The sequence below is a fragment of the Monodon monoceros genome, unplaced genomic scaffold (assembly GCF_005190385.1).
Source record: "Monodon monoceros isolate NGI ecotype Baffin Bay Population unplaced genomic scaffold, NGI_Narwhal_1 Super_Scaffold_5, whole genome shotgun sequence".
Lineage (NCBI taxonomy): Eukaryota > Metazoa > Chordata > Mammalia > Artiodactyla > Monodontidae > Monodon > Monodon monoceros.
In genome coordinates, this window is record NW_021703782.1 from 110,371,183 (window position 1) to 110,394,181 (window position 22,999).

The 22,999-nt window shown below is 60.0% G+C and overlaps 1 protein-coding gene across 8 annotated transcripts in view; it reads right to left on the reverse strand.

Annotated features, from left to right (window-relative positions):
- COL5A1 (collagen type V alpha 1 chain) overlaps positions 1–22,999 on the reverse strand; it is a 164,799-nt gene that overhangs the window by 96,289 nt on the left and 45,511 nt on the right. For all 8 annotated transcript variants that reach the window (XR_003790719.1, XM_029202064.1, XM_029202063.1 and 5 more), the window contains exons 3-4: positions 21,691–21,904; positions 20,569–20,731 (exon numbers count right to left, since the gene is read on the reverse strand). Coding sequence is in view for 7 of the 8 variants with exons in the window: in XM_029202064.1 (XP_029057897.1) it covers positions 20,569–20,731; positions 21,691–21,904 (377 nt within the window). In the remaining variant the exon portion in view is untranslated. The remainder of the gene's footprint in view (positions 1–20,568; positions 20,732–21,690; positions 21,905–22,999) is intronic.

Here is a 22,999-nt window from a genome sequence, read left to right on the forward strand (position 1 = left end):
ATCCCCCACCCATCCATGCACCCATCCAACCTGCCAGCCAGCCAGCCTTCCATCACCTGTCCCTCCACCCACACATCCATCCATCCACCCATCCATCCATCCACCCACCCATCCATCTACCCATCCATGCACCCATCCACCCACCCACCCACCCATCCATCCATCCATCCATCCACCCATCCATGCACCTATCCACCGACCCACACATCCATCCACCCATCCCCCACCCATCCATCCATCCATCCACGCATCCATCCACCCACCCATCTATCCATCCATACAGCCCTCCATCACCTGTCCCTCCACCCACACATCCATCCATCCACCATCCATCCACCCGCCCATCCACCCACCCACCCATCCATCCATCCACCCACCCACACATCCATCCAACCGAACACCCACCCATCCTTCCACCCAGCCATCCATCCATCCATTCAGACACCTGATGAGCACCTGTCAGGTGCCAACCCAGTGCTCAGAGCTTTTGTCTCCTGTGAGTGATACATTTAGCCTCAGCCCTAAACTCTGAGGGCTTGGAAGTACCGCGTCTCCTTTCCTATCACCCCCTACCACAGGGGTGGGAGGTGGGGCTTATTTTAAAATAGGCAAAATACCCTATGACCCATCAATCCCAACGCTGAGAGCTAACACAGGTACATGAACAACTCACCCAAATCAGTTCACCCAAGGGAGAACTGCAAACAGGGACTCAAGCCCATGCACACCCACGTTCACTGCAGCCCTGTTCACAACAGCCAAGAGTGGGAACTGCCCTAGTGCATACAGATGCGTGAATGGAGAGACGAGGTGTGGTCCATCCATATGAGAGAATATTATTCAGCCATAAAAGGGACTGAAGTACTGACACTTGCCACACGTGGATGAACCCACAACCACTGGGCTCTCTGGTCTTTTTGAGGCGTCCTTCTGACGATGGACAGTGCCACTATGTCAGCTCGGGGAAGCATACCAACATTTTATTCCACTTTGCTCCCATGATGCTGTGCAGAAAATGGAAAAACGACAGGGCTGCTACGAGGAAGAAGCAGGTCTCATAACCTTTATCAGACATCCGCTGTCCCCCTGGCAGAAGGGCTTTGGCCCCAGTCAGATGCCTGTAAACTGACTGGTACAGTAATCACCTCATTAATGACTCATGCGTAGACGGTGTTTACTGGAGATCCGGCACTGGACAGAGAAGCTACACGGCATCGCCCACTTTGTGCCCGCAGGTACCCTATAAATGATGCCTTTTAATCCCCATTCTGCACCTGAGAGGCCACCTGCCCAGTGTCATGGTCACACGGCAGGCGGGTCCCCATCCTACAGGACCTGATGAGCTCTCAGGGAGGAAAAAGAACGTGGAAGAACACAGGACGCTGGACTCTGTCGTCGGAGATGGCGCCCCACGCGGGGTAACTGGGGCTATGCCGGGAGTTGGGCTCCTTGAGCTCGGAGCGCTGCTGCCGGCCGAGCGCGTTCCTTTTCCAGACTTCATGAGTAACAGTAAAGGACGGGCCCCGAGGCCACTGTGAAGCCATCACTGGGGGGTCGTGGGGTCCAGGTGGCAGGGCTGCACCCAGAGGGATGCACATTCTCACGGATTATCCCGCACCTCTGCTCCATCAGGCAGACGCCCCTCTCTGGGCCTGGGGCCTGGGGCCTGAGGCCAGCTTCCCTCTTCCAGGAAGAGCCTTACGTTCTGCCTTGCAGCCCCTGGAGGCTCCGGGGTGGCCTCCTGCTATGCGCTCCTGACCCTGGCGGGTCAGTCCGCATCCCTCGGGCCCTGGTGCCGGGGTGCTGGGCGGGGCTCTGTGTGCACACGCTGGTCATCGGGTTGTGGGCTCCTCTCCTCTGGTGCTGCGCTTGGATGGATGGACAGCCTGAGCCCTGGACACACTGGGGACAACCTGCCCCAAGAGCCAGCTGCCAAGGGCAGAGGGAATCCCAACACCCGGGGCGCGTGGGGGAGGAGCTGCTCTGTACGACCACCTTCCGGCTGTGTGGCCCGTAGTGAGTCCATTCACCTCTCTGAGCCCGGCTCTTTCTCTCTGCGGAAAATGGGCGTAAGATAGTAATATCCAGCTCACCGAGCTGTGGAGGCTACAAGTCCTCCAGGCAGAACTCCTTGTGTAGTGACAGTGCTCAGCAAGTAGTGTTAAAGACTTATGATCCATGGAAGGGGTGCTCAGGAAAGGTCCTGGGGGGGCGGGGTTTGAAGGAGTTAAGAGGCTGCGAAGGTCCCAGGGGGATGAAGCATGGGAACCTGGTGGCATATACGTGAAAATGACAACGAGAAGACCGGTGTATCCTGGACAGTATTTCTGAAAAGGGGGCAAAGAGAGCACACATGGAGGAGCCAGTGGTGGGGGCCACAAGGCCAAGAAGAGGGACTCAGCAGGAAACGGGTCTCAGCACCCGGGGAGGGAGAAAACGTGAGCATGTTTACTGCAGGCAAAGAGCCCAGCTGTTCCTCATCCACTAACCAACCCATCTGTCCATCATCCACCATCCGACCACCGTCCATCCACTCACCCACCCACCCATCCATGCATGGACCATCCATCCTTCTCTCCGTCCACCCATCCATTCATTCAACAGTCATTACTGAGCACCTACTAAGTGCAAGCTACTGCATCACACATGGTGGATGCACGCACGGCCCAGGACCACTGCCTAGGGGTACCCACACCCTTCCTAACACCTTGGGCTTGCCCTGTGCCCCACGGATCAGACCCCATCACACCCAGACTGTGTGTTCATTAGATTTGCATCGATTCCTGCACCAGTCCCACTGCCCCCTCCTGGCCAGAAGCCTGAGTCTGCCCCTGCTACTGAGCCTCTGCTCTGCCAGGATCCAACAAAAGGCTCGCAGCACTCCTGAAGGGCGGGGCCACGGGCGGAGCAAGAACGCGGTGCCCATCTGCACATGTCAGAGCCACAGGCCCAGGCATGGAAGCCGCACCCTCCCTGCCAGTCATTTGGAGAAGGTGTGTGAGGCCCTTCTCTGTGCCAGACCCCAGGAAGAGAGAGAGGCGGGCCCCCAGGCAGGGGCCAGATGTGGCCTCTCATCGCTGGACCATGGCAGGGCTGGGGTGATGTGTCACCCAAAGTCACTAAGCGTGGGTCCACGGATGGCCTCTGGGATCTGTGAAGCAAGGTGCCGGCCGTGTGCACAGCTCTGGGGACAGGACCCTCGCCCTCCGTGGCTTCCCAAAGGCTCTATGGGTAACCTGACCTAGAGACGGGGTGACAGTCCTGGAGTCCAGCAAAGGCCCATTCCTACCCGATCCCTGAGGCGCAGTTCCAAATACGCGGCCTCCCAACCCGGGTTTGAAACTGCCCCCTGACGAGCGAAGACTCGGAACTACCCCCCGGCAGCCCGTCTCCACGCAGGGGGCTCGGAGGGGTGGAGCGTGGCCCCCCCCCACCCCGACATCCAGCACTGTCTCCGGAACACAGACGGACGCTCACCGTCAGTGTCACCGACCACAGCCTGGCCGCAGGCCCCCGGGGCTCAGTCTGCAGCCCCTCTGCCTTCCTGCCAGTGGGAGGAGTGGGCGTGCAGGGTGAGCAGCCTGTGCTACCACAGCCCTGGGCCCGTGACGGCAAGTGGGGCTGTCACGAGGGCAGAGCAGGAGAGGGGCGCCCCCCGCCCGCACCTCAGCATCCCCCGCCCAGGGCCCACCCCCTCGCTCAGCCACCCCTTCTCCCTCCCTTTGGATGTCAGAGGCTCCCGGCCCACGTTTTAAACTCTCCAGCACACAGGAACCATACGACAGGCACAGTGAATCAAAACCACACATTTTTATTGAACAACATGACTTCTAGTTCAAATTTCATCCAATTCAAATAAAGTTATTTCTCCCTACGGACTGGCAGCTTGACATCTGAATATACGCTCTCCAAATGCAGTTACCGGAAAAAAAAACAGGCTCGGGGCATTTGGGGGGCAGCTGTGACCCCGGGCAGGGGGTGCGGCCCTCGAAGGAGCAGCCAGCGCACTCATCACAGTGGCCCGCGGAGGGCCTGCCTCCCCGGAAAGCCCAGGCCCCCGGGTGGCGGACGCGGCCGGTGCATCTCTGTGTCCCTGTATCACAAGGTGTCCGGCCCAGCGCCAGGCCTCGCAGGCCCCGCACAGGGCGATGAGCAAAGCCAAGGGCGCGGCATCCACTCCCACAAACAGGCCCAGCCGGAGCGGAGGTGCTTCCCACCACTCAGCCCAGGCTCCGGAATGTGCCTGCCGACCCGGCCCTCGACCAGGCCTGCTTCCCCGCCTGCCCACCCATGCCCCAGACGGCAGCAGTGACCGCGTGATCGGTCGAGGGCCCTGCCGGCAGAAAGCCCCCTTCATCTCCAGCACCCACCCTCCCCTGCAAATGCCTGTACATGTTGAAAATCATTCTTCCCGCCAAATCCTCAAGTGGGTTTTCACACCAAAAAAAATGCCTGTTTGTTCTGTGGGCGTGTCCCTCAGAGGGCAGGGGTCTACTGTCCCCCACCCACTATGGAGAAGGGGAAACCGAGGCATGGCTGCGAAGCCCCCCAGAAGCTCTGCACCCGGATCCTCATCCAGAGCTCCCTCCAGCCCTCCCCCTACCTCTTCCTGCACACAGGGAAGGGGCTCACATCCCCGGGCACCCCATCAGGGCCAGGAGCTTTGGGGCAGGACCCTGGGGTGACAGATGTGGCACTGGCTCTGCCTCTAGGCTCCCAGACGGAGCAGGTGGCTCCCCTGCTCCTAAACCACCCAGTGGCGCCACCTCCCGAGGGCAGGGCAGGGTGGGGAGGGGGTCTTCAGGACGCTGCCCCCAGCCCCCAGCAGCAGACCCCACTGAGGGCTGGGAGGCAAAGCTGGGGCTCAGGGAACAGCTGCCAAACCCACCTTGCACAAGCCAAGGAGACACCTCCCTGGTCTCACGGGAAACCAGGTCTGCACGAAGCTAGGGAGGACCTCGGCCTCCCTCGGGGGTTCTGATTGCTCTCACCCAGGGCGGTTGGTCAATGGTTCTGACCAGAGGCAGGATGGTTCCTGGACCCCAAAGCACTGACGGGGTACTGGGGGCACAGGCAGCCCTTGGGGTGCCACGGGGACGCTGGGCGGCCCTGGATGAGGTGTCCTGGGGGCACCACACTCAAGCACGCCCTGAAAGCCATGACCTTAACACCTCATAAATACCCTGAGGCATCCAGGGCAGAGAGAAGTCCTGTCTCCCCCTGCCCCACACCCAGCGGGGGCTCCCGAGGAACCTGGGCCCCTCAGACACTCTGGCCTAAAGGGCTCGGGGGCAGGGCCTGGGATTTGGGATCCTTAAGGCTCTGGTCATTGTGAGGGGCAGCCAGGCCCTAGAGCAGCCCCTTAAGTCTTCAGACAAGCTCTGATCTTACATTTGGGTCAAAGGCAGCCACCACTCCACACCCCGAGAGTACCCCTCCTTCCGTGCCCCGTGAGGCCTCAGGAACTCCTCTGCCCCTTCTGCAGCACCCCATCAGAGCCAACCAATTTCTCTCTGCAGCAAGGGGGCATGTGGGCGACTGTCCTGGTGGCCGGCGACCCCACACAGGACGCAGCCCCTGGGCTCCCCATTTAGCCAAAGGAAATCTGGGGCTCCCCTGCCCTCCTCCACCCTCGGGTGGTCCAGGAGGAGGGCTCTGCCGGAAGTTTGGAAAATCAAAATAGAGCCTGCCATCGAGAGAGGCTGGGAGCCAGAACTGGAATTATTCGAGTCTGCGCTTCAGGTTGGGGACATGGAACACCTCGCGTGCCCCTCCCAGAGACCCCGTCTCCCGCTGTGCTTTGTCTCATTGAGACCAGAGGCAACTCAGAATCCTTCTCAACACAGGGCTTCCGGCAGCACCACCCGACGACTTGGAGACGTCGTGCCCCCCGGCTGCCCTAAGGGGTGCATGTTGCCCTTCAAACATGCAACGAGTGATCACAGCTTTATGACTGTGTCTTGAGAGCATTTTCACGATGCCTCGTGGGATGCGAAACCAAGCTCCAAACTCCAGACCCGGAGGCCCATCACGGAGCCCCTGCCCTGGTGCAGCCTTCACAGCGGCTGCCGGTGGGAGATGCCGGAGCCCAGCTGCAGCCCCTCGGAGCCCAGGGAGCACCAGCGGGATGGTCCCCACTCGCCGAGCCAGCCCTCGCTGACCTCCCGGGACGTCCTGCCTCCCGCCTCCCTGCCCCTCGCAGGTCCCTCGGGACGTGGGGACCTGGAACTTGGCCTAGCCAGGGCTTCTCAAAAAGGGTTCCATGGAGGGGCCTGGGGTCCTAGCAGGTTTTACACATCAGGCTGCCCCAGAGGAATGTTAGTTAGGAAAGGGTTTATGGGTTTCCTTAGAAAGTCAAAATCCTTGATATAGTAAAACCGTCTCATTTTACAGATGGAATCTGAGGTTAGCGGGGGTGGGTCCCGCCAGCCTCAACAGCAGATCAGCCCCAAGGGCTCCGAGTCCGGGGAACTGTGACGCCGTGACGGGGGTCCAAAGTGTGCCTGGCCACTGCTGGGTGCCCCCCACAAATCTCTCCTGAGCCTCACTGCAACCGCCACTTTACAGATGCGGAAACGGAGGCTGTGGGGTGGAAGAACTTTCCAGAACCAGGAAGGTCCCACTGTGTATCTCCTCACCCTGCAGCCTCCGTGCTGTCTTACACTTGACCAGGGCCTTGGTCCCCTCATGCTTGATGCAGCGAGCGCTCACCGAGGGTCCCCACTGTGCTATCTCTGCTCCCCGAAATCCCCACCGTGATACGGGTGAGGCCGTGACCCCCCTGCACGGTTGCCGGCCCAGGCGCACTTCTCCCCCCGCTTTCGCCCCACCCTGCCCGGAGCCTTGCCCTCTGAGCCCCGCAGAGCCTGGAGCAGTGGGTGTGCACCCTGCATGGGGAGCTGCTGACCGACTGCCACCCACCCTGCCCCTCCCACAGCCTACAACCCCCCTGACAGCAGCATTTCTCGCTGCGACCCGCAGGGGCACGTGCCCCGCTCCAGCCCCTGACGGCGGGCCTCCTGGCTCCCACGGACAACAGGACCCACGAGTCACATACAGCCCAGCCCAGAGCGGGCAGCAGACCTACGGAGGGCGCCGGGGGGGGGGGGGGGGGGTGGGCACCAGGCGGCTGGGGCTCCGTCTCCTCCTTCAGCAGCAGCCCAGGGCCCAGGGCTGCACACGCCCACCCCGCCCCACCTGCCACCCGACGGGATGTCTTTCCAGGCGCCCACTGCCCGCCACAAGCCTCTGCCTTTCCCCATTCCAGCCCACCGCCCCCCGGCTCCTCCAAGAGGGAGCTGGACCTCATTTCCTCCCTCTCATCCCCATGTCACAGATGCACCCACTAGGCTCAGGGGGTGGTCACTCTCGCAAGGGCACGGAATGGGGGCTCCCTGGAGCCGAGTGCTACGTCCCGCACACACGTCAACCTGAGCTTCCAGCTCCCATAAACGACACCATCACCTTGCCCAGGCAGCCCTCTGTGGGGCAGGTCCCTGCCCCACCCGCCCCACCCGCCTCGTGGGTGCTCCTGACACCAGACTCCACATCTCCAATGCAGGCCACGCCCTGTAATCGCTCAGGTTACCTCTAAACGCCGAGCCCCAGACTCGGCGCCCCCGCACAGCCTGCCCTGCGGTGGCCCACGTCACCTGCCCAGAGAAGCAGGTGCACTGCTTTCACTGCATCCCTCGCTCCGATGATGCCCAGGGCGTTCTCGATTCACGTGCCTTATTTCTGCTCCTACCAGGTCAGTAAAGCTCTACAGACCCCCCAGAAGCTTCTGCACCAGCCCGGCGGTCACCACGGCCATTCCACTCCCCACACAGCTCTGACGCCCGGGGTGGCCAGTGGCTGTCCATCTTCCTGCAGAGGACAGGCCGGGCGGCCCGCAAGGCCCCAGCCACCGAGACACACAGGACACAGGTGTCCTTGGCTGAGCCGGGCATTTTGCTGAGGGAATCAGTTCTGCCTTTTCCAATAATGAGATTTTATCCAAGCTGCGCTCCTGCTGAGGAAATTGCAAAGTTTTCGTTGGAGAGCTTTGCAACCCTGAGGGCTGTGGACTCGGAAAACATCTTTGCCCAGATGAGGGAGGCCCTCGCCCCTGCTTCCCGGCCTGGAGCGTCTGTGCCGCTGCTCTCTCCAATGACGTGCCCGGCTTTTCATTTCCTCTCTCCAGTGCTATTTAATCTTGCATCCCTCCTTCCAACAAACAGCCATGGGTCCCCCGGGGAAGCCAGCCCTGCAGGGACTGCCCCGCACCACGGGCCCCTCCCTGTCCAACCCGAGCCGGCCCCGAGGGGCTCCCGCTGCGCACTTGGCTCTTCCCGTGCATTGTGCAGACAGAGCGCTTCACCCTCGTAAATGGAGACACGCGGTCTTTTGAGAGGACGGACGGACGGATACTTCTTGTCCCAGGCTGGGGGAGGAGCGCACAGTCTACGGAGCAAAAACAAGAAGGAAGCATCGACCTTCGGCTGCCAGGGGTCTGGTGACAAATCTGCCCCCGGTGAGGACAGTCCAGTCTGATCCACTTGCCAGCAAGTGACACAGAGCAGGCACACGTGTGCACAGAGCACCAGGGACACGCAGGCACACATGGTCACTTGTCCACCCTGCAAAGCTTTCCTTCCCCGGGGGAGCCTGGTGGGTCTGACGCTGGGACCAGCCTGGTGGACACAGGGCAGGGAGCTTCTATGAGCCACCTTCTTGATGTCCCAGGAGACTTTGCACATGAAAGCCCTCCCGAGTCCCCCTTGCTGTTCAAGCTCTCACGGCCCAAACAGGTCACACTTTACATCTTGTTGTGACATTTTTCATCAAAAGTCACACAATGGGGCTTCCCTGGTGGCGCGGTGGTTGAGAGTCCACCTGCCGATGCAGGGGACACGGGTTCGTGCCCCGGTCCGGGAAGATCCCACATGCCGCGGAGCGGCTGGGCCCGTGAGCCATGGCCGCTGAGCCTGCGCGTCCGGAGCCTGTGCTCCGCAACGGGAGAGGCCACAACAGTGAGAGGCCTGCGTACCACAAAAAAAAGGTCACACAATGGAAAGGGAAGGACCCAAGCCAGGGTGGTCTAAGTCACTTTTTCTATGATTTTCACAGCACCCACAGCATGAGAAAGAGTCAAGCACCATTCTGGTGAGTGAGTGAGTGAGTGAGCGCTAAAGAAAGATCTCCACGCGGTTGGAAGCCACTTCCTGCTGCCCCCCAGGTCCCGCCTCCATGGTCCATGTCTGTGGCCTTCCCCCCACTATGTGGCCACCACTGGTCCCAGCCCAATTCTCACCTGCGCCACCCACCCCTGGTGTCTCCTCACACCTGCACCGGTGCAGGCGGTGTGCACCACACCTGAGTCTCCACGAAGGGGCCAGGGGCAGGGATGGTGGGGGGATGGTCAAGTCCCAGCCCCATCAGACCTGAAACTAGCCACAGTGACTAAAGGGTCACCTTAGTGAACTCAGAGAGTGGACACTTCATCCCCAGACCAAGGGACAGGGCAGCAGAGCCAGCGGCAGGGACCAGGCTGACTCACGGGCCCACCGGACTCTATAAGGGGCATGGGTCTCACATCCTTTCCCCGTTGGCTACGCGGCCCTAGATATCTCACTCCAGACATTTAGGTGAGCAGTCCAGCCTAGGCAGCACGTGAATGAAGCTGTCCCGTCCTTCCCCCACCCCAGACTTTCGGAGCAGCAAGCCTGTAGGCACTGGACTGACCACGCAGCACAGGGACACATCTGTCGTGATAAGCTCCACAGAGGAAGGAGCACGACTCTGGGCACCACCGCAGGAAGGGGTGAGGCAGTGACCACAGGTGGCCTGGGTGCAGGATTCCGCCCCTTGCAGGCTGTGGGGCCTTAAGCGCATCACTGAATCTTCCCAGGCCTCTGAGTGTGCATTTGCAAAGGAGATAACAAGATCTACGTCACTAAGGACTAAGCGTGATGGTACACGCAGCATGCTCGGTGGGCCTGGCACCCGGTGAGGCCTAGACAAAGCGGAAACTGCCATCCCTGCCATCACCACCACCATTTCTACCATCACCGCCACCATCACCATCACCACCATCACCACCATTCCCATTCCCACTCCCATCCCCATCGTTAACATCACTACCTTCAGCACCACGACCATTGCCGTCATCACCACCACCAACACCACCTCCACCACCATCATTACCATCACCATCACCACCACCACGACCACCATGACCATCAGCCCTGGATCCCTGACAAAGGCTCACTACCCTCTCCCTCTGGAGGCAGTCAGCTCTGATTATTCATTCTTTCACCCTTTCAACCAGCATTTTTAGCACCCCTATGATACGCTTATCGACACCAAGACAAATAGATCAGTGCCCTTGACCGCAAATCTCAAGCTCTCACTGATTCCTCAGGAGGCGCCCAGGTGACCTCCTCTGCCTGGCAAGGTCAAGGAAGGCATCCTGAGGCAGTGGCCTCAGAGCTGGGCCCTGGTGGAGGAGGTTGGTGCTGCAGGTCCATACGTGTGAACGCCCTGTTCCGTGGTCCTCACTTTGCCACTGCCTCACCCCACACCCCTGGACGAGACGCTCTACCTCAGGCACCAGCTCCGTCTCCATCCTGCCGCCCCACTCTAGGTGCGGACCTCAGGTCTCAGTTCAGTCTCTGCCACGCACGTCCAGCCCCTCGATCATCCCACCCTCTGCTCCGGACGTATCACTGTGACACTGCATCACACCCATGGGCTTGCCACGCACAGACCCCTGCACCTCCTCCACGGGAGTGTCCTACACCAGCATCTCCCCATCCCGCACCTGCCAGCTGCTTGTTTTGAACCCAAGTGCAGAAATTCACAGTCACCTTCACTGAATTTCACTTCCTTGGCTCTGGAACACGGTCCCAACCTGAAAGACCTTTCTGCGGCATCTTATTCTGTCAACCAACGAGAGAAGCTTGGCATTGTCTGTGACAGACCCCGCGCAGGTGTTTCTGCAGGTCCACAGCCGTGAGAAGGACTCACTGAATGCAGAACACACGCTTCCCCGCAGGGGGCCAGGCAGGGGAGTGGTGGGGAGGGGTTGATTTTAGAGGCCCGGGCTGCCCCACACGCTCCAGGCCAGCACCCCCGTTCTGAGCAGACTCTGTGCCATAATCCAGCCTCACTTCAAGACTGAGGCCATGCGGCACAACGCCGGCCAAGGTCCCAGGCTCTGCCCCAGACCCGGCAACCTCGACTGCAAACACACGCTGCTGGACGTGGGAAGGATGGGGTGACACCGCGTGGCTGACTCATGGGGACAATCTACACGACCCAATCCCTGAGAAGTAGCCTCAAACACAGCCTCCCGGGAGCATTAACTGCAAGCAGTGGGGCTGGGCTCTGGAGAAGGTGGTGCATGCTCAGGGGAATTAACTTGTAGAATTATTTATATTAATCGATTTGCAGAATTCCAGGCCTCCACGAGGGTCAAGAGTCACTGCAGTGCCCTCAAGTCCCGGCTGCCGCCTGGCCACTCCTTGGACCTTTTGGAAAGGCCTGCTTGCGGACAGACTCTGGACCGGCCGCAGCTGGATAGACTTCGCCTGGAGGGGCCTGGAAAATGCAGCTCAGACTAGAGAAAACGGCGATTCCGGGTTGAAAGTGAGCAGGGCCAGGCCTGGGGGGGGAGGGGGCTCACTTTGAGTGGAGACACGCATAGTCCTTGGAGCTCAGGAAGGACTGAGAACCAGGGGCCGGCTGGAGGGTCACCCCCGAGAGGGGAGTGAGCAAACAGGGGCTCCATCAGGCTGGAGGGTGAGACCCCCAAAGGGACAGGGACAGAAGTCTGACACTGGGGACCCAGCAGCCCCCATCTGATCCAGGGAATGCTCCAGACCTGGGCCCCAAATCCAGCCCTGCAACTCCCTGCTGTGTGACCTTGAGCAGGTGGCTTTACGTCTCTGGGCTCCAGGTTCCCCACGGGTGCTACGGAGCCAACACAATGCACATCCCCTGGGCTCTGTGAAGACTCAACAGGTGGAGGAGACTGAAGAACACAGCCCGCACGCGCACCTGAGCTTCCCGGAGCTGAGCGCTTCCGGGAAAATCCACGGGGGCACAGTCAGAAACGAGCTGAGATGGATTTTCCGTGTCCTCGGAGATCAAGACCATCAAAGACCTCTGACGAATGCTCTGCACGACTGTTATCGGGTCCCCCCGCCACCGGCCCCCTCCAACCCCAGAGCACCCTCGAGAAGGGGGCACCCAGCAACCTCGTGCGCTGACCCCCATCTCGGAGGCTCTTTTCCTGGAGGCGGTGGAAGGAGTCACGAGGGTTCCAGGCCTGGAGGCACGGCGCTGGGGGCCAGCCCCTCCGCGCCTTCCCCTCTGCCCCTCAGGAGGGTCTCACTGCACCCCCAGAGCCGCCCAGCTATGGCCCACGCCCAAGGTTTGCAGGTGAGGATCGAATCCCCGCTGCTCTCCCTGCCAGCTGAGCCTGCGGACCGTCAGGCCCCCCTCCCATATCAGAATCCGCCCGCCTATAGCACAGCGCGCTAACAACAGCAACGACAATCCATATTATCACGAGAACCATCTTAAGAAGAAAACTCCCTCCCCGAGAAGTCATGCGACGCCTGTGTCCCCCCCGCCCGCCAGGGGCCCTCCACCAGCATCACCGACAGCAGCGGGACGCCCAGTGCCGGCTGGCGGGCTGAGGACTTTGTCAGGCACTGTGGCCGTCCATCGTCACCGCAAGCACGGCAGTCCCACCTTCAGGGTGAGCAGGCTGAGTCCCGGGATTGCCCAAGGCCCTGCGGACGGTAAGTGAGGCCAGGGCTGCCCTCAGCGGCTGGCTGCAGTAAAGAAGGAGGCCATGCACCGGCAGGACCCCCTCACCCTCCAGCCGTCCACAACGGCAGCTCCCTGGCTCGAGTGGGTGGGCTCCCCTCGGCCACTACCCTCACCTCCCCATCCCACCCACTGCCACTGCCGGCGGGACCGTGGGACTCAGCATCCACGAGCTTCAGCAGCAACGGCCTGACCCTCCTCCGACACGACCCAGTCCGTCCCCAGTGTCCTCCTCTAGAGCCGCTGCGGCCCGCGGGTCACCGGGCACCACCCTCCCTGGGGAGCCACAGATCAGAGAGTCCACTATAAGCTGCGTGACGCCACAGGGCCGGCCTCCAGCACTGCGTCAGCCTGTCGGGTTGGGACGTGGGCCTGTTGCTCAGTTTCCATGGAACAAACCTGCAGCCCTCTCGGGCCAGGCAGCAGAAGGAGCCAGGTCCCGAAGCACATGGGCCAAGCAGGGCCTGCCTGATGCTCTGGGGTCTCCCTGGACCCCTCCTTGCCGGGCCCAGGTAGAGAGGTCCCCCACCCACTGCTGGGCTCAACACAGATCACGAACACCCGGCACGACCCAGGAGAGCACCCCACCCCCTGAAAATCACTGCCCACCCGAGGAGCGATTCCAGGCGAAAGCCCTTGGCGGAGACCTGAACGTGAGATCATGCGACTCCTTCACTGTCACCCTGCTCCCACCAGCCTCTGCTAAGTGGTCACACCCTCCCCAGCCCACAGGCTGCCGGCCACCTGCCCCAGGAGGAGTCCTGGCCCCGGCTTGCCCACAGCCCAGCCTCTCCTGCACCCGAACTGGAGACAAAAACGCACTTCAAACTCCCTGCCCACTGCCCTCACTGGTCAGTCAGCCGCCCATTCAAGCCGGGAGCCGTGCACAGGGCTGGCCCCCTAGCCCCTCCAGCCGGCAAGAGCTTACCCCCCAGCCTCCTTGGGCAGACACAACTCAGCAGCCCGAGACAAACCTCGATTTGAAAACAAGCAAATATGCACGCCCAGAGACCCGCTTTTAATTCCCCACACGCGCCCCGCAGGCATTACTGGGGAGCAGCCCCTCCCCACGCTGGCCTGGGCCGTGGGCTGGATAGGGACCCCCACCCCAGGGCCAAATCCTCACCCCTGGAACCTGGGAATGTGGCCTTACTGGCAAACAGGGTCTTCACAGGTGTAGGTAAGTGATGGGTCTCAAGAAGAGAATCAGCCTGGATTAAGACAGACCCCGAACCCAATGACTTGTGTCCTTACAAGAGGCAGACAGAACAGAGACGCAGGGAGGAGAGGAGAGGCCAGGTGAGCACAGAGCAGGGACGGGAGTGATGCGGCCACAGCCAGGGACACCTGGGCTTGTGCTTCCCCAGGAGCACCTCCCTGCCCTGCCAGGCCACTTGAGGCAGCACCCCTCCAGATTATTCCACCTGCTGCTGGGCCTGGCCACTCCCACTGCCCTCCAAGCCGGAAGAGGGGGGAAGGACCCTCCCCTGGAGCCCCTGCTGGGAACTCTGCCCCACCCATTTCAGGCTGCAGAGTTCCAGCTTCCAGAACCAGGAAGTAATAAACTCCTGTCTTTTCAAGAGACCAAAGTGGAGACGTGTGTTTCTGGGGTCCCAGGAAACACACGGAGACTGCAACATCTCTGTTCTTGCCAGGAATCGGGGAAGGTCCCTGTGAAGTGGGCAGAGCTGAAGCAGAGGGGCCTCTGACCTTGACTCACTCACGCCCCTCTGCTTCCCTGGGGTCTGCCTCGCTGGGCGCAGGGCTGCTGCCTCACGTGGCCTGACGCAGCAGGGCAGTGATCCCGGGCGATGCACAGATGGACGCGAAGGAGAGGGCTGGGACCGGGGTGGACAAGGTCCTCAGCCAGGCCCTGCCCAGGACGTGCGGTTTGCAGTAGGAAAGCCTGGGTCTGAGCTGCCCCCTCGGGGACTTGGACCCAAGACTTAGCCCTGGGAGCTTCCACACCACCGACTAAGGTCCGAGTGCACGGCCTCGACTGTGAGAGCTGCCGTGCAGACACTGGGCCCTCCACGGCGGCTCTGCGTGCCAGAGCAGAGCATGCGTTAGGGGTCTTTGATGGTTCGCTCTGAGTCTTGATCTCTGAGAACATGGGGGGCTGTGTGCGCAGCAGGCCGACCTCAGCATCAATCTTGAACGCACTGGCCCGTTTTCCAGATGGAGCCGTGCTTCCCACCTGGTCCGGCTCCAGAGCCCAGCTCCTCCTATGCCCAGCACCGGTCTACCCAGCAACGCCAACTGGAAAAAGACCCGTGGACCCAGGGAGGGGCACCCGGCCCGTGAACACTGTCAACTAGTGGGGATGGAAGCGCAGAGACACCCCGAGACAAGCCTGCAGAGCTGCTCGCTGCCCGCAGATGCCCTCTGGCCGTATCCCCATCGTACCCACCTGTGTCTGAATGGACACGAAAGTGAACCCAGAGTGGCCCCACTGGCCCTGCAAATGCACCACCTTCCAAGGAAGGGGAAAGCGCACTCTGGAAGTGTCTGCAGCCCCTCTCCAGAGAGACGCTGGGGTCAAACTGACAAAGCCGTGGGAAGGCAGACAGAAAGGGAGTAAAGTGCAAATGAGGGTCACGCTCAGACACAGCCAGCACCAGGCTCATCGCCACCGGCAGGACGAGTGCTTTCTCCAGCAGCGTCCCCGGGTGGGACAGGACACAGGAGGCCTCGTGCTACTCAGCCCTGCAGCTCGCCCATCACCGCACCCCTCGTCGCCCAGGTGCACGCCTGTCTGCTCTGTGGCCTCTAGACCAACCAGTGTCCTGCACCCCAGGGGGCTCTGGGCAAGTGATCAGTGACGGGATGTTCCCAGAGTCAAGGGTCACAGGTCACAGCCTTGGCCTCTGACACCAACTCACTGCTCCCTCTCCTTCGAGACCCTGACGCCAGGCACCCCTCACATCAAGGAGGGTGAGTCTGTGCTCGAGAGGCATCCCGGGCCGGCTCCGTGGATCGCTGGGAAAGCACCTCCCCCGCCGTGGCCCCGTTCCCGCCCCGGGAAAGCTAAATTCCAAGGAAGACCATGTCAGTGGAAAAGACAGGCCCTTGGAAAAAGGGAATCAGGGATTAAGTAAACCACTGGGTCTCTCCAAACGGCCGAGGAGAGCAGACAGATGGCAGGACCGTGACTTGAACGTAATGCCATTCTCTCCCTGCCAGCACCCGGGGATCCCGCGGAGAAAAGCTCCAGTTTGCAGTTTGTTTGGTCTTGCTGCCCCTTGAAGCATTCAACAGCTTAAAAGCAGACTTGGCTCCTGGCCCAGAACTCACCGGCTCCCCGTCCCCCAGGGCAGGTCTCCTCTTCCGTGATCCCCTCCATTCGAGGACCCAAGAGGAGGGCCCTTCCCCTGCAGAACCCAGAGCAGATGCCCTCCCCTGGCCAAGCACCAGGCTCTGGCTTGCCCCCCAGTCCCACCCTCCGGACCCCTCCATCTGGAACACCGGCCGGCTCCAGGACCGCAGGCGAGCCCAGAGCGGGTGCAGGGCCCACCAGTTCAGTCCCACGTTTGAGAGCCTGGCCCGGGGAAGGGTGCTGTGCAGGCCACCAGTCACGCAGGGGAGACTATAGCTCTGGCAGCCACTGCCCCTGCTAGCAGCTCACGCTGGCTCTTCCTGGAAGGGTCCAGGGCTTCAGACCCCACAGGCCAGGGGACTCCGGTGTCCCTGGGGCCTGTGCAGGACGATGGGAACCGAGCTGCCTGGAGCAAGGCCAGGCACCCACCGGCACCGTCGGGACCACCAGGGATGCGCCCTGGCTGGGGACGGTCCTGGTTTCCTTGGTCAGGTGGATAGAGAGATGCAGGGGCTGCCGTGACTGTCACACCCGCCACAACATCAGGACAGGCCATCGGCTCTCAGCAACAACAGACCAACCCCGCTGCGCTGCAGTTTTGCTGGGTGACCTTCGGTAGGTTACTCAACCTCTCTGGTGCGGGGAGGGCAGAGCACACAGGCGGCGTGTCGTCACAGGGCCCTGTTGGTGGCCCTGCCTGGCTTCCCACCCAGGTTTGCCACTGAAGAAATATAGCCACTTCCCCCTCCTGCCAGACACACTCACTGTCCCGGCAGTCTCGTCTGTTTCCGAAAACACAAAGCTTGTTCTAAGCCCGGGGTGAAAACAACACTTTCTCCTGCACAGGGAGGCCCGCAGGACCCCACTTCACAGGGGTCCGAAGGATACCCTCCACTTCCCCCGACAGCGGGCCCTTGGGGGGTGGGATGAAGCCCCGGGACCCCCAGCTGCTCACTGGTCCCAGGGCACGGGTACACCCCAGGAGAAGGGACAGGACACAGGACACGCAGCTCCCCAGGAACATCACTGCGGACGCCCCCCGCAGGCAGGTCCTCAGGCAGCCCTGTAGTGCACACGCTCCACCTGGAAACAGGCGGGCAAGGACGGGGGCGTGGCCAGGTCAGCGAGGTGGGCGGCAAAGCAGTGACCAGGGAGCCAGCTCGAGCCCCTTCCACAGCACACCACGGCACCCTGAGGGACAGTCCCCGCCTGGGGGCTCTGGCCGGGAGCATGCACCCTGGCCAGGGCAGCACGACCCACAGCCAGTCCCTTCCCCTTTGGGTTTCTGGGCACAGGAATGGGGGACCCCGTGAGCCCAGGCGGCTCCACCCCCTGCACGGCTCAGGGCCTTCATCTCTAAGGCGGAGGTCCAGCACCTAACTCGCACGGTGAGATAAGGGACAGCTCGTGACCCTGTGCCACCATAGAGGGAGCGGACCTTGGTCACAGCCGCTGCCATGGTTGACAGGTAAATGCAGGTGGATGCTGACGGTGGGCCGCCCGCTCTGACTGCCAGGGGTCTGGTCGGTGTGGTTCGCTATGGTCCTCACAGGTGCAGGAATTTTACAGAGATTCCATCGGGCCACGCCACGACCCCTAGCACTGGCCCCGTCGCGCCCATTTTACGGATGAGGACGTTGGGTTCGGACAGGTTCAGTGTGGGCTCCAGGCCATCAGCCGGAGATGAAGGGCATGAAGGCCTGGGGGACCTTGCTACGTACCCCACTTCCTCCCTGGCCCACGCACACCCCAGGAAAAACCCCAGTGGTCCCAACAGACTCTCTAGAGTTCAGTAAACCCCTGTTTGGAAACAGCACACATCACAAAACCCAGCGTGTACCAGCAGCGACTTGGCCCTCCACCAAAGTACGCAGAATCCTTCCGGCTCCCCCAGAGCCTCCAAGAGCTTCGGGACAAATTGGCTTTTAATGAGGGAAAGTCATCCTTCCCGGGGAAGAACGCGGCTGCCGGGGAATTGGTTTCAATGGTGCTGGCCCCTCCTTTTAAAGACACTTCTCCAGAAACCAAAGTGGTGAATAATGGCAAGTGTCGTTATCTGGAGTCTTCTGGAAAGTCAAGAGTTAAATCACTTTTATTTATAAAAATTCTGTTTCACTCGCCACGAAACAAAGGGGGGCTGGGGATACGAGGCCAACCCACCCAACTTTATCCTTGCTCTCTGAATAAAAAAACAAAAAATGATGCTCTGGGGCCCCCGAGGGCATCACCACCTCTAGCTCGCTGCTCTTCATTAGGAAAGACAGGTCACATTTTCAGATGTGGACACATCCAACAGCCGGGGAAGTCCAAGGCTACGGAATCACCTCCTTCAGAACGCAAACAGCTTGTGGTCAACAAGAATCTCTGGTGCCTGGCGGACACTCTCCCTCAAATCGAAAGCCACGACCAGGAAGAAGGGCTCCCCAGAACGCTGCACGTATTTTTGAGCTACGGATTCCACCAAAAGCCTGCATGCTCTCAGCCGCACAGCAAGACCTACCCAGATTGCTGGGAGGCTAAACAGAGGAGGAAACCAGAGTTATCCGATTTGAGATCCATTTCTTCTTTTTTTTTTTGATTTGAATTTTATTTTATTTATTTTTATACAGCAGGTTCTTCTAAGTTATCTATTTTCTACATATTAGAGTATACATGTCAATCCCAATCTCCCAATCCATCCCACCACCACCCTCCACCCCACGTTCCCCCCTTGGTGTCCATATGTTTGTTCTCTACATCTGTGTCTCTATTTCTGCCCTGCAAACTGGTTCATCTGTACCGTTTTTCTAGATTCCCCGTATATGCGTTAATATACGATATTTGTTCTTCTCTTCCATTTCTTTTTGGTAATTATAAATTGTTTTCCTCCTCTAGTCATAAACGTGGGTAACAGCTACGGAACGCTGGCCGTGGGCCACGCGTATGCCTCGGTGGTCCTTAAACACACCTCACCCACACAAGCATTTCAGAGAGGCGAGGCTTTCACCCAAGATCTCACAGCATGTAAACAGTGCAGCTGGGGCTTGAACCCAGCCCTGACTTCCCTAGTGCTTTCCCTACAGCACTGGAGTCTTAGCAGACTTGTGCTCATGGGAAAACTGGCTCAGAAAATCAAGGAAGCAGGATTCGGTTTAGGATCCTTATTTTTTTAAAAGACAGATAAAGCTTCTTCCTGAGTCGTTACAATAAAAGACACACCATCGGCGCACAAAAGGCACTAGAAATCGGGAAGATGTGGCAACAGCGCAGAAAAGCTACCACGCGGTACATGAATTCAAACCCCAGCCTCGGCACACGGACCCACCTCCGCATTCAGACCTCGAGCAAGGGTGGCGGCAGCGACCCAGGCTCCCGGGCGCTGAGCAGGTGCCCAAGCCCAGCGCTTCTCAGATGAGCCCAGGTGAGCCCCCGGCACCTCTCGAGGCAACACTACCAGTACCCACGTTTTACAAATAAGTCCTGAAGCTCACCAAAGCCACCTGCTTTACCTGGATCCTCCCACCAGCAAGAGGTCTACACCGGCAAAAACTTAATCCCAGTCGGGGCGACCCCCAAGCCTTTGACAGTAGCTCCCCGGGAGGACCCCAAAGCCGCTCAGGCCTGGCTGAGGACAGCCCAGCCGTCTGCAGTTCATCCCGGGTCTCTGGGCAACTGTGGTCAGAGTCATGCTCGGAGGGTGCGTCGCCATAACTCGCAAAATTTGGCAGTGCCTGCAGAATCCAGGCGCCCAGCCCACCCTGCTGTCCACAGGCTGCGGCCGTCCCGGACTCCTGCTGTGCAGAGCAGCTGCCAACTTCGGCAGGATCCACGGACCCACCTTCACACACTGGTTCATCCATCCCCCCAACCCCCGCCTCCACGGAGACGTGGCTGTTCTGATGTTTCCTTGCTCAGCCACATCTGACCAACTGGGCTCTGTCCACCTTTCCACCTGCCCCGACGCTGGGTTGCTATCAAGGCTGACACACGTCAAGCGCTTACTATGAGGAGGCCGTGGTGCTTTACACCATTCAGCCCCACGTAATTCTTGCCACGTTATAGGAAGGAGCTGCATGCGTGATCCCACTTTACAGATGGAGAGACTGAGGCTCAGAAACGTCAGAGCAACCTGCCCAAGGCCCGGAATCAGCAAACGAGGCAGTGGAGAGTCCGGCCCCGCGGGCCTGCACCGAGGCCAGCTCCCCCGCCCCCGAACCTCTCATAGTTACGCACGTGGCCCCAGTAGGTGAGACCCAAACCTCATCCTCCCCACCGGCGCAAAGCCCGAGGGCCCGTTCGAACGCCCGCCCGTCTCCACCGGCAGACATCACTCCTGCCGTTAACAGAAGCAGAACCATCAGTAGGCGTTCCCTCCCCAGCCGCCCCCAGCAGAGCGCCAGGATCCAGGCAACGCGGCGTCGGCTCGGCTGGCCCCAGGCCCCCGGCCCCCTGCTTACCTCAAACACCTCCTCATCCAGAATTCGGGTGCCAAACACGATGATGCCGTTAACGTCTATCACGGGGTGATTGCTGCGGTCCAGGGATGTAGTCATCTTCTTCTTGCAGTCCAGGATCAAGGTGACATTCTTCCTGTGGATGCTGAGAGCAATTCTGTGCCACCTGCAAAGAAACAGACAGCCAGGCAGGTGAAGGGGGGCTGGGGTCACGAAGTACCAACACGACTGCCTCAACCGCAAGTCCCTGGGGACCCAGGAGGACATCTCTTTCCTGCCGTGTCACGGGGCTGAGCAGTTCAGAGCTGAGCCTCTGCGGGCAGACAGCCGCGGGCACAGGTCCACACCGCGTGCCACGTGAGACCCACTGGACTCAAAAATCAGGTCTCTCATCTCTGGGATGAGACCAGCTGTGCAGCCCGGAGCACAGCCCTGAACCCTGGAGTGGGCTGGTCAGTGGGTCAAGGGCGGGGAGACCTGACAGTACTTCCCTGTGTACCATCTCAACCCCCAACAGCAAATGCAGGCTGCCCGAGAAACCGAGTCTGACAGGAAATGGTGGGACTGATGGATCTACGTGAAACTCAATTAGAAATGCAGAAATCATGGCCTGAGGTCTTCAAGGATCACAGCACGTGGCCTCAGACGTGTCAGCCAATTAATTTCAAACTACCGGGGTTTAGGGATGCATCCAACAGAGAATTCTGGAAAGACCTGACTCCTTTTTCTTTTCTTAAAAAATCATTCACTCTCACATCTGTGTCTGTATCCTTGAGGATGCCTTAAATCCTTTCTGGAAGAAGTTGGGTATAACTACACAGTCTCCCGTGTCCCTTCGGACACTAAGAGGCTAGCATTTGATACAGCTCAGTGCATTTTACAAAGGGGACGTGGAGGCCCAGGGAGAAGAAGGCCTCCCCAGAGCCACAGAGGGTGCGCCCAGACCAAGACCCAGCTCCCAGGACTCCAAGCCCAGTGCTCTTTCCGACCTGCGGGCGTGTCAGCACCATCCTGCTATATAAAGCACATTCTGCTATAAGGTCCCCAGTTCGGCCGGGGGCTTTAGGTGACCTGCCCCGACCCTCCAGCAGGAGAAGGAGTGGGTTGCTGAGTGGTGCCACTTACTTGCCATCTGACAGGTTGATGCCTCTGAAGAGGGGGTAGTCCTCCGGCCCCGGTTTCCCTGTGTGGTCCTCATAGAGGAAGACCGGAGAGCGGCCCATCTCCAGGCCGATCTGCTGGATGCCCTGCTCATTGTAGATGGAGACCAGGAAGGCCTGGCTGCCCTTCTTGGCTTTCACAGTGGTTAGAATGGAGAAGTCCTCGGGAAATGTAGATGCTGGAACAGAGGACAGAGACAAGGCAGTCGGGAAGCCCCCAACCGTGCCCAGCCACAGCTCTCTGCAAACAAACCAGCTCAGGGACCTGGCAACATCTGCTGGATATGGTGGTGCATTTGCTGCACAGCTGCCCCTTGATCAAACTGTTCCTGCAGCCTTTCCCTAACACCACATGGTCAAACCTACCCCCTCCGAGGCTCAGTCCAAATGCAAACATGATTGGTCCTTCCAACTGTGAGCCTTCACTGCTATCTTTTTCAGTTCCCACACCTCAATATATCTAGGTATAAATCCTTCTTAGAACTTTCTAGAATGTGAGCTTCCTCTGGGCAGGCGCTGTTTTAGACGCGTCTTTTACCCTCCGCAGTGCCTAGAGCTGTGCCTGGCAGAGTGTGTCTCATTTTGCGCCCTCTGGAGGGAGGGAGGAGAGAGAGAAGAGGGGAAGGAAGGCAAGAGGCAGGGAATCATGACGAGAATTGCACTTCTTGACATTTCCTGGTTGACATGCAAATCAGAGAAAAAGTGAAATAAATCAGAAGACTTCAAATTTAAAAGGAAAACCCAAACCCTGGTATGCTGGTGGGAGGGAGGGTTCCTTACAACACAGGCCAGAAACAATTTGAGGCCATTAAAAGCCAGACCCGCGCTGGCCCTGCCGAGGGCACAAGGCTGCTCCAGAATCCTCCACACACACGCCCTTCACGCCCTGCCTCCACGGACGGGAGAGGAAATCTCAGCCCCCTCCTTCCATCCATCCTGGTTCTTTCTGTGTGCAATCTGCAATTCCCCCGAGAGCGAGGGCCCGGGGCTGACAAGGGAGCTGGATGCACAGCCAGGAAGGCTCAACCCAAGTCAGTGTGCTTCTCAGAACCAGGCCGAAGAAGCGAGCCCGAGGAGTGTCAACGGGGACACCCGACAGAGTAAGGACAAGGCCCTGCGGCTGAAGCTGCCTCGCTGCAGAGCGCTGAAGCCCAGCCCACGGTCCTGGGCAAGGACAGAGCCCATCAGCAGACCCACGCCTTCTTCAGAACTGTAACAAGGTCAACCAGATGGCCCGCGTGGCAGAGCGGGGGGGGGGGGGGGGGGGGGGGGGG